This window comes from Pteropus alecto, unplaced genomic scaffold, assembly GCF_000325575.1.
Source record: "Pteropus alecto unplaced genomic scaffold, ASM32557v1 scaffold24, whole genome shotgun sequence".
In the NCBI taxonomy this organism is placed as follows: Eukaryota; Metazoa; Chordata; class Mammalia; order Chiroptera; family Pteropodidae; genus Pteropus; species Pteropus alecto.
Window position 1 is genome coordinate 2,122,690 of NW_006439192.1, and position 13,689 is coordinate 2,136,378.

General features: G+C 37.2%; 1 protein-coding gene and 1 pseudogene across 2 annotated transcripts in view; one reads left to right on the forward strand and one right to left on the reverse strand.

Moving 5' to 3' along the window:
* GOLGA7 (golgin A7) overlaps positions 1–11,253 on the reverse strand; it is a 16,622-nt gene extending 5,369 nt beyond the window's left edge. The window contains exons 1-3 of one of the 2 annotated variants that reach the window (XM_015592918.2): positions 11,105–11,253; positions 10,756–10,888; positions 5,411–5,563 (exon numbers count right to left, since the gene is read on the reverse strand). In XM_015592918.2, the coding sequence (XP_015448404.1) occupies positions 5,411–5,563; positions 10,756–10,866 (264 nt within the window). In that variant the 5' untranslated portion in view covers positions 10,867–10,888; positions 11,105–11,253. The remainder of the gene's footprint in view (positions 1–5,410; positions 5,564–10,755; positions 10,889–11,104) is intronic. The other variant, XM_006916279.3, reaches the window with a different exon arrangement.
* Positions 11,254–12,878: 1,625 nt separating this feature from the next.
* On the forward strand, positions 12,879–12,997 carry LOC112483384 (annotated as a pseudogene).
* The last annotated feature ends 692 nt before the right edge of the window (positions 12,998–13,689 follow it).

Below are 13,689 nucleotides of genomic sequence, written 5' to 3' on the forward strand. Positions count from 1 at the left end.
TTGTAAGTGTTTAATGCAACATCTTCTAACATCAAGGGTAGTTCTTGGCCTTCTTTAACACTAAAGAACTGCTTCTCTCCTTTGTACATTTTCATCAATTTTAAGTAATGACATGAAGTTGGCCTACAGCAAAAGGTAGCCCGGTTAGTTTAAAACTGAACAGTTTATTTCCTTTGTAAAGCATGTGGGTATTACCTGCCATGGAGTTTCTGATGACTACAAGTACCTTATGTCATTGCCATGATTGCATGTAGTGCTACTCTGTTTTCTCTTGTGTCCTAGACAGGAACTTCAATTTTTAAGTTTAGTATTAAGGTTGTAAAAGTCAACGCAAATGTAGACAAAAACCAGATAGGATACAAAGGAACTTCTGGAAATTGCCAAATCTCTAGCTTTAATAAGGGGAATTCTGAGACAGATAAACTAGAAGAAAATAAATCTTAATGGCTATATACAAAATCAAAGAGTTACATGTTTTATTTCAGATTCAAAGTCATCAGAATCCTTTTCTGGCTCTAACATTCAAAGAAGCTTTGATCCAGTTCTTAAATTACTACATATTTTAAATTCACACTATCAGCTTATGATAAAGTCACAGATAAATGTGATCATAACTTAAAGGGAAAAAAAGAACTTATAAAAATAAAGCTGGAAATTAAGAAATGACTTAATTTGTGTGCCTGTAATGTACCAGGCCAAACGAACAATTTAGGTGCTTAATATAAACTGATTTAGAATGTAAAACACTATTTGATTTGTATAACAAATTTTCTATTGAAGGAAAAAAATGTAAATGGTTTATTAAAGTTACATCTTTGGGAATAATACAATCTTGTGTTTCATGCTTTTTTTAAAAGCATAATATTATTAAAAGAGCGATCTACAGGGTTCTTATATAGTAAATTAAGAATACTATTTCTAAAAAAGTTTTTTTCACCAATTACTTGAAGTAATACATATATCATTCTCCTGTTTTCAACTATCAAAGGATTTGAGCAGTGCTTGGTCTTAATGGACCAAAAAAAAAAAAAATCTTAGATACTATCTACCAGTGTTCGTCAATCATGCTAAAATAATGAATAGAAAGAAGTAGTCGCTAAAGGTGCCCAACTCAGGACACTCAATCTTCTCTCTGATTTCCTTCTTAGCTCACCAGCCAGACCTGGAAATTGGAGAGCCAGTCTTCCCTCACTGAGATCCATTTATATTAGGAAATACACACTCAGAAAAATGTTTGCATGGCTGGTTTCAAAGAAAGGATTCCTTCAGAAAGCTTTCCTCCCTCTCTCCTTGGGTACAGATTACTAGCAAAGAAACTGCATTCCTTTACTTGATTTAAGCACAACTTTGTTGTGCAGGTTTTTATTTTAACTTTAATAACATTCACGTGTACTTGGGTAGCAGTTCAAAAAGAAAACAGTTTTCTTTTTGTATATGCTCCAAATCCTCTTATACTATTTGGTGAAGGCAGCACTGTCCTAAACAAAATGCTCTTAAACATTAGTCTCTTTAGCAATAGGAAAGTATTAATATGAATAAATTTATACTGTACCCCAGACAGGACAAAGCACCATTCCCTCTCCCAAGAAACCTTATGTTGATATTTTACTCATACTTTATTATTTCTGGTGGATCAATGTCAAAACAACTATAACACTGAACAAAATTATCTGTTACCCTCTAACCCTCAATAAAACCTCAATTTGTATAATATTTACAAAGCTAGACAAATCAAACTGCAGGAAACACTATTATCCTCCTCAAGAACATAACCCAGAGAAAGTGTACTAGACCACTGAGAAAAAAGATCCTAAATGAGGCTAAGTGAGAACACCAGGATCATAATATTTTCAAAAAATATTTAAGTTCCTTCTAACTGTGTTTCTGTTACAGATTACATCACATAGGCAGAAGGGATGTTTTCTAGTTAAACAAGGCAGAGAGCTACTGAGATGACCTCTACAAGCCTATCTGTTCCCTGATTATAATGTGCAACAACAATAGAAAAATAACACTGAAGCCTTTATCTTCATTTTAAATCAATAAGTAGCACATTATAGGAGAAAAAATGCACGACTGTTCTAGTGAGCTTTAAAAGGCCTATTTACAATTTCAAAAAATTTGACCCACATGACAAACTGAAAGCACTATTACATTTGGCTGTTGATTATAAATTTTAGTATCTAAAACAATAAAGATTAAATGACTCAATCCTGTCCTTTCGTAAAGTAAAAAATAATAGCAAAAAAATTCCTAAGGAACACGGGAGAGGGTGATTATTCTTATACTTTTATCATTTTATCAAAAATATAAATATAAATTTTAAAAGTTTTCTTTTAAAAGCATATGTACATTATATCTTAATGACAGAGATTCCAGTTATTCACTTTCCATGATCTAGTTATTCATGTCCACTTTCTAAAATAAAATCACCTATTTAAAAAAGGTGACCATACCTTAAATATTTAAATATTGGTTTCTTGACCAATTTTATTTGGTTTTTACTTGCTTTATAATACTCTGTAAAGAGCCCTTGATAAGACTTGTAAAGTAGTATCTTGTATACTGCCTATGAACCCAAGTTAAAACATATATTGGGATCAATTTCCATTGAGAACTGCTTTCCAAGATTAATAATCAAAAGAATTTTAATTAAGAGCTGCTAAATAAACTAGCAGCTGCTAAAAAAGATTACTTGAACTTGAAATAAAAAAAATTGTATGTCAGTTTACAAATATCCGATTGAAAAATATATACTAACTTAATTTCTAAATCTATCTTAAGAAAACACTCTTTTTAAACATCTATCATATGTGAGGCAGTTTATTAATTCTAAGAACCATTTTACAGTTGAAAGCACTCTGAAAGATTAATTTGTCCATGATCCCATAATTAGTATATGACAAGGCTGGCCCCCAAATACCAATTTCTTTTTTGCAACTGACATCAGAAGGAGCTACCTTATCTATTTCAGCAAATGCACATGGACAAATAAGAGTTAAAACCTTATTAACAAATTTAAAAGCTATAGTGACATGACAATTGAAACATCTAATACTCTACTAAGAATGAATAAAGTAATCTGGAGAATGTATTTCTAACTTAAATTGACAATATTATATATTTCTTTAAATGACCATTCCTGGATAAGAGTTTTTATCAATATGAATTCAGCCTTACCTCCCCTTTCTACATTCAGCTCTTCATCAAGTCTTTGTTCTCCTATCAACAGATCCCTTGAATTTGTTCCCCTACTTCCATCTCTACTGCTGTTCCTTGTCCAAGCTATCGTCTCTTGCCTGGATTTCTATGGAACATCCTAACTGATTTCCCTACTTCTACTTTTATACTTTTTCACAGAGCAAAGAGATTTCTTTATAATGAATATCTGATTATATCCTTCTCCTGCTTAAAAGCTGTTGAGTAGCTTCCCTCTGCACTCAAAATCTAAACTTCTTTCCATGGACTACATACTCCTTCATGATAAAGCTCTTCCTCACCTCTCCAAATTCATCTCTAGCAGTTTTCTCCCCACTCCTCTCCTTCTATACAGGCCTCCTTTCAGTTCCCAGGACTCAGGAAGCTGTCTGGGCCTTTACATACAATACTGATCTCTCTGCCTGAATGTCCTCAGGCTTTTCATCTTTCCCCGAAGCAACTTAAATGTTGTGTTACCGTGTCAGAGGCCTTTTCTAACCACACAATCTAAATTGGGTCTCTCCTACTATTTTCTCTCACAGGAGAGTTTGTTTTCTTCAAGGCACTTATCGCAATTTGCAATTTTGTATTTTTATCATAAGTTGTTACCACTAAATTACAAATTCCACCAGGTCAGCAACCATATCTCCTGCATGATGCTTAGCACATTGTAGGCTTTCAATATGTATTTACTAAATGAATCCATCCCTTCTCACTCAGCAAATGTATTATTAAAGAGGTGCTGCTAAGACAAAACAGACTGAAAGCTGATACTGATCCTTTATAACTTCTGATTTTGAATGTTAAACAGGAATAAAAGTTAGCTGCTTCTCTGCATGATATGTAAAAGAATATAAACTCCTAATTTATTTATTTAAATATACTCTTTTGTAACACTAGCTCAATATATATTAGCTGAAACCATATCTGCTCTCTACTACATGAAGTACAAGATAATCACAGGGACACTTCTACCATGTAGGGTATAATATAAATATCTTTACAGCATTTAATTTTCCAAACATGGCCAGAATTTTATAATATATTAGGGGTTCACTGTAATTAACTTAAATTCATTCATTTAACACACTTTCATGGGTACTTAATATACCTAAGGCACGGTTCGGAGAGGGACACAAAAATGGTTAAGGCACTGTCATTGACCTCAAGAAAAATACATTCTTAACAGGAAAATAAGTATTTAAACTGCTACAAAGTAGAGTGATAAGTGCTGGAAAAAAGATACAAATGAAATGTTGTGGGATACAAAGGGGAGAAAGACTGATTGGAAGAGTAAGGAAAAGTTAGATGAAAGTGGAACATAAGGGACTAGTGAGATTTGAACATGGGAAGAATGGCACCTATGTGGAGGAAAACTTTAGAGAGTACGTTTGGTAACCAGTGAGGAATTGAGTTTGACTGAAAGATAAAATGAGGAAGGGGTGGGAGACAGAACTGAAAAGGTAAGCTGGAGGTCAGCTTGAGAAGGGGCTTGAATTTTACTCAGTGGCAATGAATGGGAAGCCAGGGAAGGCCTCTGACAGCAGGAGTGCTAGGGGAAGGAAGGCTGTGTTGTATGAAGACAGCAGTAGACAGGTTGGAAATGTAAAAGAATGGGAGAAATGAGACTTGTCAGGAGACTATTTTAAGTCTAAGAAAGGTCAAAAGGACAAAAATTAGGACAGTAGCAGAGGAAATTATGAAAAATTAACGAATGGGAAAATGGAAGCTAGTTCAGTCTCTGATCACTGATAAGTTTTTCCCCTTCGTTCATCCTAATGATGGTATTGAAAAAGACAGGGTGCTATTAAACAAAACAGAGATGTGTGAGGTTTGACTTTAGGACATCTAGGTTGAGAAGCCAACAACTCTGGGCCTAACAGGCAGTTGTAAAAGAGAAGACAAGACCTCAGGTGGGAGGATAAGACCGAAGATAGAAATTTGGAAATAAAAGGATTCTCAGAAAGCTGGGTAGAATGAGAACACAGATTTTATATATTCTTCTTAAGCGTAAGCCAATTTAAAAATTGATACACCAACTCCAAGTTGACATCTCAATTCTGACCTGTTTCTCAAAGATGCAAGACTCTTTTAAGTGTTCTGGACATTAAAGCAACAACAAAATTTAATTATTATTAGTGTAAATGCTTCTTTAATAATATCACCTTCTTCATGATTTTAAGAGATTCTGTAAAAACAAAGGTGGCCTTACCTTCTCATAATGAGTTTCCATGCATAAGAAGATGGTATATGCTGTTAAACAAGCCAAACAGCCTTCAAGATATGATTGACCCCCAAGCTTCTCTGCTTCTGCATAAAGGTTATTTAGAGTTCGAACTGTTTCTTCAAACTGCTGCCTATCAATCTGTATGAGGAAAACAATTTTATAAGTTTTGGAAAAAAAAATCAGCAATTCATTAATAATGCTTGCTATCTCTAATTTATCATGTTGCTTTGTCAACATTCTTTATCTAATAGTTGGCAAACAATTTTTAGGTGATTAAATCTGGCCCTAAGTTACTAAAACTAATTAGTGTTTAATTTTATGCCTATTATGAACATTGGATATCTTCGAGGCTCAATATAGTGTCTTTTTATTCTCTATACTGAATTTCAAGTAAATTAAATTTGACAATTCTTTGATCTTTCTATTAATTTATATTCAGTTATTGAGTACCTACCACTAGATATTATGAGAGATCTTAGACAAAGATGAGCAAGACACTGTCTTAGTCCTCAAGGAGTTTACAATCATGGAAGCATAACAAATATGTAAATATAAACATGCAATAAACGATACTACAACAGAGGCATATATAAAGTATGGTGGAGAGAAAAAAGGCAGATGTTCCCTTTATCGGGAAAGAGCAGGTGATCTTGAGTTCCTAAACACTGGAATTTACTGGGCAAAAAAAGGGAGGTAAGGACATTTTAAGTAGAAGGATCAAAGGGTACAAGTTTTGTATTCTATTTACTCATTATCCCATTGTTTTTATAGTAACTATTTGATACTAAAAGCTCACACCGAACAAGGCACAATCTCAAACTACTGCACAATTCTTTACACCAAGTCATTTCTATTACCTCTTTCTATTCAGTGACACCATTATCTTACATTATTGTCACCCGGTTTTCACTCTAATCATCTGCTTTTACTTTCTTCTTCTGATATCACTTAATTTTATTCTTCTAACAGTACTTTGTAGATTTCAAATCTCAAAACTTTATCTAGGATCTCCGAGACCCATTAGTAGAGAATTTGATCCCATTATTTTTGGTAACTGATTTATCTGTTCTTACTCTGGGCCTTCTCTCACAGTATCTCCTTTATTCCTAAAATGAGTAACTATTTACATATGAATTCTCTTTTATGAAGTCTTTACATATAGAAATACTCAAAAAAGTTGAACCTATATAGTGAGACAAAATATTCCCAAGAACATAATTTTTTTAAAGTATAAAACAATTTATCCTCACTCTTAAGCTACTAAAATCCTTTAGGTTAGAGTCAGTTGTAATCATTTTGTCCTTCGTATGAAAAACTGGGAGGCCACAGTAAGCCAATGGCATGAAAAAGTTTACTTTAAAGTAAACTTTAAAGTGCTGGTGGCTCTACCTGTTTTTCAAAAGGAGCTACTTTTAATTTCCCAGAACATTAGAGTTCCTCACAAGGGTTGGGTGGGTAGAGACAGAGCTGAGAGGGCAGTGTTTCTTCACTGAACTACTACTTGAAGATGTGGTATGTCAAGAATGGTCATCTGTAGAACCTCTGTTAGCATTCTCAGTCTCTGAAAACAGACTTAGGAGGAAAGTTAAGTGAACAAATATTAAAGGTAAACTGTAATCTTCACCTAATAATGCCTAAATTAATGCCTTCTATTTGTCATCAGTAAATTTACAAAAGTCTAAATAATTTTACTCACATTTGATTTACCTATAACGTTATGACCTGATTTTTTAAAAAGTTCTTTTAATTATTTACATTTCTTTGGACACGATATCATTCAAATCTATGGGATCCAAACCAGAAACATTTCATTTCTTTCAGATCGGAATTATTTACTGATCATACCAGCAAGGCTAATTCTTAAAAGTTATTCCAAGATTGCAATGCTTTACAGAATGGAGGCAAATCATAGATCATTAAACAAAAACAAAAAACCATGGTGAAGGATTTTGTTATTGTTAAAAACATTTAATTGATTTTTATTTTATAGGATTTTTTAACTCTTTTTCCGTTTGCCCCGAGAATACTCGTCGGCAGCGCTTGTGACTGCAGCGTTTACCCTGCGATAACTCGCAGATTACAGTCCTAATCTTACTCACAAAGTTTGCCACGAAATATCTTGCTTTTATTATTGACAATCTTTGGAGATAAATGTCATCATTCTATTTATAGCATTCTGTTTTTAGTAGTGGTATTTCCATTTACAAAATATAGTAATTCTTGATCACTAAAAATGTCAAATCCTAGAAAATGTAGCATTCCTATGTGTGATGTTAAATGAACACTGGCAGCGAGCTGCACTTTTTTTTTTCTAAACAGGAAAAAGGCTAAAAGGTTAAGAAGAAAGAAATAAAGGTTAAAAAAAGCGCTAAGAATTTTTTTGAACGATTACTTAAAAATCATGGTAGTCAGCAGTAAAAGCAAAGGACATATTCAACATATAAGGGCTGAACAGAACAAATGTGGGCATTTTCACCTCACTCCTTTTAGACACAAAGAAGAACAGCTGTTAGTGTTCTCCCCTGGGTACTTGCACATTGATATAAGAACTATATCAAAATTTGGAGATATGTGAAGTTGGAGCCAAATACAAATGTGGATCAATAAACACTAAAAGTCACAATGGAAATAGGAATTAGGCTTGTTTTCCCAGAACTTTTGTTTCTTGCTGAACTGCATAGTAGAAACCATGGAGCTGAAGCTTCAAATGATCACAAGTCAAAGGTTAGTGTATCGTCCAGGTACAGACATATTTTTAAAGGTATGTAGGGGAACAAATGTCTCCATTATAGTTCTCTCATTTCTCTTCCCCCCAGACCAAAGGTGCCTAAGATGTCTGCATTTTGGCTAAAGTGAGAATAAAGCTTCCTTTAAAGAACTGTCCTAGCAACAAAGTTCTTAAGCCTCAAAGTACTACATTCTAACAGGCAGTGGAGAAAGTAAACTTGTTAACAGACAGAGCTCGTACTCACTCCCAAATTAAAGGGTACAAATGTGTGTTTTTAGTGCTTTAAAGTAATACAAAACCCTTGTATATTAGTTTCTTCCTCTATTAAGTTGCCAAGTGTGATGTTCTCACAAAAAGAAAATCAGCCTCAGTGGCGGAGCAATCAGTACAATTTCTAGGGTAAGTTGAGAAACAAAGAGAGAAACCTTTCAATTTTCCATCAAGCAAAGCAAGGAAAATTTAAACCTGTAATTTAAATTTAATCTCAACACAGGAAAAAAAAAATCAAAGCTTTCCCAAGCAGTTTAAAGTATAAACTAGTGTTTTTACCCAAATATTTAAAAAGAAAAAAAAATCAAAGGCACCAATGAGCAGCACCATATTAACATTCCATATAGTATTCAGAATCATGAGAAGTTCTACATGAAGTCAAAGAAGTAAAAAGACATCGGAACTTAGAGACATCAATTTCCTGTAAGAAACAGGAATACTGTGACTACATTATGATTCTGTATTCTGACTAAACTAAAAGCTCTATACCAGAGGTCCCCGATCCCTGGGGCCGAGGATCGAGGATCGGTACTGGTCTGTGGCCTGTTAGGAACTGGGCTGCACAGCAGGAGGTGAGTTGCTGGCAAACGAGTGAAGCTTCATATGCATTTGCAGCCGCTCCCCAGCACTAGCATCACTGCCTCAGCTCCACCTCAGATTATCAGGCATTATTAGATCCTAATAATAAATCAGGATCTAATAATGCCTGATAATCTGAGGTGGAGCTGAGGCAGTGATGCTAGTCCCTGGTGTCAAAAAGGTTAGGGACCGCTGCTCTATACCACACAGAGTGGAAGGCTAATAATGTCTGATTCTGCATACATATATTTGGTTCAACTATGAAATCGAAGTTTGAGAAGGAATCTTGTAACATCCAAGTAAATGTGGTGAAAAGAATAGTATTTCATTCTGTTTTGAAGGTATATAAACAGTACGAGAATTTCTATAAGAGGTTTAAAAATAAAACATTTGATTCATTTCATGTAAGTCCTAACATGTAAAACATGTTAACTATGAAGTTAAATTACTTTTTAAAAGAAATCTGGTAGCTTTAGCCAATAGATAACTTGCTCATTTTTTACCTCTTCAAACTACTGTGGTTATGTCCACCTAGTGTCAGGCTGAGTCTCATAACATTGGGACAACAAACGACAACATTCATATGGAATTTCACAAACAAGCTAATCTAGAAACCATCTTTGTAAGGCATGTTTGATCTTTAATTTGCATTTAAAGAAACATACTTGGGCCACTAAACTGTCCAAGGTTATATAAATCAAGTTGAAGGGCACTATAATTGATCATTGTTGATTTTCCAACCTTGGCAATCAGGTAGAACCACCTACCTTGCTACAAACAAGTTTTAAATGACTGCTACACATCTCTCTAGTACAGAATCATCTACACCTCCTTATTCCATGACCAGCACTTCTTAGCCCCACACCCACAGCATGCCTCATCACCTCCTAGTCAAAGAGGAAAGAGCCACAAAGCTTGTTCCCATAAACAAGAAATTGACTTCTTAAGAGTAAAAAACTGTAAGGTAACATGGCTCAAGACCGTGGTGAACACATGTAGACATAAGAAAACACACACATTCACTAGCTCACTTCATTGGATCTTTAAAATAAGATAAAATTATTTTTTTTTCTAAGTTTGAAGAAAGGGGAAACATCCCATTCTTCCATTTCTGTAATGCAGGGTTTCGCAAAGGACCTATATCCTGATGACAATATTTATATGCAAGCCAACACAACACAGGTGGCTCCCAGTGATAACTGGGAGTGACAAATTTAAGGCCTTGTTCTCAATATTGTCCTATCTGTTTTTCAGGTTCCAAGAAGGCCTGTCTGCATTGCCTGGCACAGCACTTAAATTCTTTCTGCCCAGCAGTGCGGCCAGCATAGGAGCCACAAATGCCAGTCACGAGAATGACGATGATTCTTCTAGCATGTTGAAGTAGGAGGATATGGCTCACAACATGTTGAGTTAGGTGGCCTGGAGCCTCAGGAATTAGTTCCTCATCACTGTTGACAATAATAACACGGGGTGGGGGTGGAGGACATCAGAGGAAAGATTAACCGGCAGTGGGCATCACGGAGTTCTATAAGGTCATCACACCCAGGAGATTGGCCTTATTCTTCCTCCTCCAAACACTAGGTCTTGCTTAGTTGCCCTTTTCGTACACCTGTAGCCAACGCCCCTTCTTTGCCCGCCTGTCCCCGGGGCCCCGAGACACTCTGCGGCCCGGGTTTCAGCGCATACTTCCTCCCTTCCCTGGGCAGTCTCCCTCCCTCACCCCAGAAGAGGTGCGGGGAGCCAGGCTGCGTACCCGGTTCTCCAGCTCCGCGGGGAACTTGGTCTGGAACTGGCAGCGTGTGCCACTGCTGTAGTCTCGCTGAATGAATACTTTCCCGGACACCGGCGCCTGCTGCGGCCTCATGGCGAGGACAAGACGGGCCACGCTGAGGGTTCGGGGGACACCAACCACGGGTCAGATCTCTGGCCTGGACCCAGGATTCCAGGCCTCCAGCCCCGCAGTCCCATCCACCGCCCAAGGCAGCCCAAGGCCTCCCCTGCCACACTCCCCTTCACCCATGCTGTCACCGCTGGTCTTTGGCCACTGCCCCTGTCCCGGCCCCGCGCCCCCCACAGCCCGGTTCGGCCCGGGAAACACGAACCCGCCTCCTCGGCCCTCCAGCTTCTGTCGCACCGCCTGCACCGTCACTTACGTCCTGCCGCAAAAGGCCTCTTTCCCCGCCCCTCAACTCAGCTTCCTACCTGAAGTCTAAGACCCACCCTCTTCTCTGACCGTAAAGCGAGTGTGCCGGGGCTGCACGCTGAGGTGCGGGGACGCGCGCCGTGGGCGGGGCCGGGGCCGAGTCCGCTCCCCGCCCCGCCCAAGAAAAAGAAAAGGCCGGGCGGGGCTGGAGGGTGGGGCGGGATGGGGCGGAGGAAAAACTGTGGGACCGGAGCGGATCAGAGGTTGCAATTTGAGGCTCGGGATTTCGTGGTTGCGTCATTTCCCTAATGATCGTGGGGAGGTAATTTCTGTTCACTGATGTAAGGGGTTACTTTCACTATTGATTGAATGTCGCAGTTTAGACGCGGGACACCACCCAACGTTATCTGTACAAAACAAACTGCTCACACAAATTTAGAACTAGGAAACATGTACTAGGAATCCATTTGGCAACAGGGTGGAAGTAAGGGAGGACGAAGAACTTGCCCGGGCTTCACTGTCAAGCATCCCTCCTCTAACTCTTCTCTGAGGCGTTATCTTTCTTCTTACCACATAGATTTTCATCCACTATCTCACATACCCCTCAGATGACCTGAGAGGATAAGCAGTTCTATTCCTCTCGACCGCTGGTGCCCTCGCTTAACTCAGCATACCTTTGCAAGGCAGCCAGAGGACCCTGCTTTACCCGTATCTGGTGGTGCCTGGCTAATATAACTTGTTAGCACCACTGTTTGATCCTTTATGTATTTTTAAAAATTATTTTCTTATATTTTAAAAATGGCTTTATGGTGACATAAGGAGCATACAATAAACTGAACATATTTAAAGTGGACAAATCGATAAGTGTAGAAGGCTTTGTATAACCGTGAAACCATCTCAAGATAGTGAACTTTTTTTTATCACTTTCAAAAGGCTGCTCTTGCTCCATTGTAATCCCTCTTTCCTGCCCCTCCCCAAGGCACTGATCTGCTTTCTGTCACTGTACATTATTAGTTTGCATTTCCCTGAACTTTATTTTAAAAAATTCATACAATATGTACTCTTTTTTTTTTTGGTCTGCTTCTTTCGCCTAGACTATTTTGAGATTCATCTGTTTTGTTATCAAGAATTCATTCATTTTTGTTGCTGGATATTATTCCATTATATTAGCATGTCACAGTTTATTCATTCACCTGTCGATGGACCTTTGAGTTCCTTAAAGTTTGGGGCTATTACAAATAAAGCTGCTATTGGATACGCATCGAAAAGTCTTTGTATGGACATATGTTTTCATTTCTCTTGGGTAACTACCCAGGAATAAAATGGCTGGGTCATAGGATAACTTTTTAGGAAACTGCGGAACTATTTTCCAAAGTAGTTATGCCATTTTAAGTTCATATCATCAGTGTATGAGAGTTCCAGTTGCTTCACATCTTTGCCAACACTTGTGTTATATTTATCTGTGGTTATAAAAAATGAATTATACAGTATGTACAGAACTTTCATTTGTCTATGACTAATGCTTTTGAACATCTTTTCATGTACTTATTTGCCATCCATATATTTTCTTTGGTAAAGTGTCCAAGTCTTTTGCTAATTTTTTGTATTTGTTTTGCTATTACTGAGTATTGAGAGTTCTTTATATATTCTAGTCCTGTGTCAAATATATGATTTGAAAACATTTCTTCCCTAGTCTATGGCCTGTCTTTTCACTCTCTTAAAATATTCATGGTGTCTACGGCCATGCCACCCTGAACAACCCGGATCCTGTCTGATCTCGGATGCTAAGCAGAGTTGGGCCTGGTTAATACTTGGATGGGAGACCACTCAGGAAGACCAGGTGCTGTAGGCGTAAAAAATAAAAAAGAAGGGACTGTAAACTGACAAGGTCCTTGCAATCTGTGAGGTCAACCAAGGGTTGCCTTGCCTAAAAATGTGTGTGTGTGTGTGTATGTGTGTGTGTATTTATTTATTCATGGGTTTTGGGGGATAAGGGTATGGACATTTTGGGGAGGACATTATCCTGTCTACCACAGGTATGGATTGAAGTTCATTTTCCTGCATATGATTTTACGATTATTCCATCACCCTTTGTTGAAAACAACCTCCTTTTTCCACTGCATTGCCTTTGTGCCTGTGTTAAAACCAGGTGTGCGTGTGTGGCTATTTCTGGATTTTCTACTATGTTCCATCACCTGTTCCTGTTTTTCATTAAGCATCTACTAGTGTTTGTGAAGTCGATGTTTCCTGACTTACTTGGCAAGATCTCCTAAGAGTTGTTTTCCTATAAGACATGTATGTATGTATGTATACATATGTACAAGATATAGAGATATATACATACATACATGAACATATGCTTTATTTATATATAGCATTTTCTTTATTTATTCATCTATTGATGGACACTTAGGTTGTTTCCATATCTTGGTTGTAGTGAATAATGCTGCAATGACATGGGAGTACATTTATCTCTTTGAGATGCTGATTGAATTTCCTTCAGATATGTACTCAAAAGTAGGACTGCTGAATTATATAATAGTT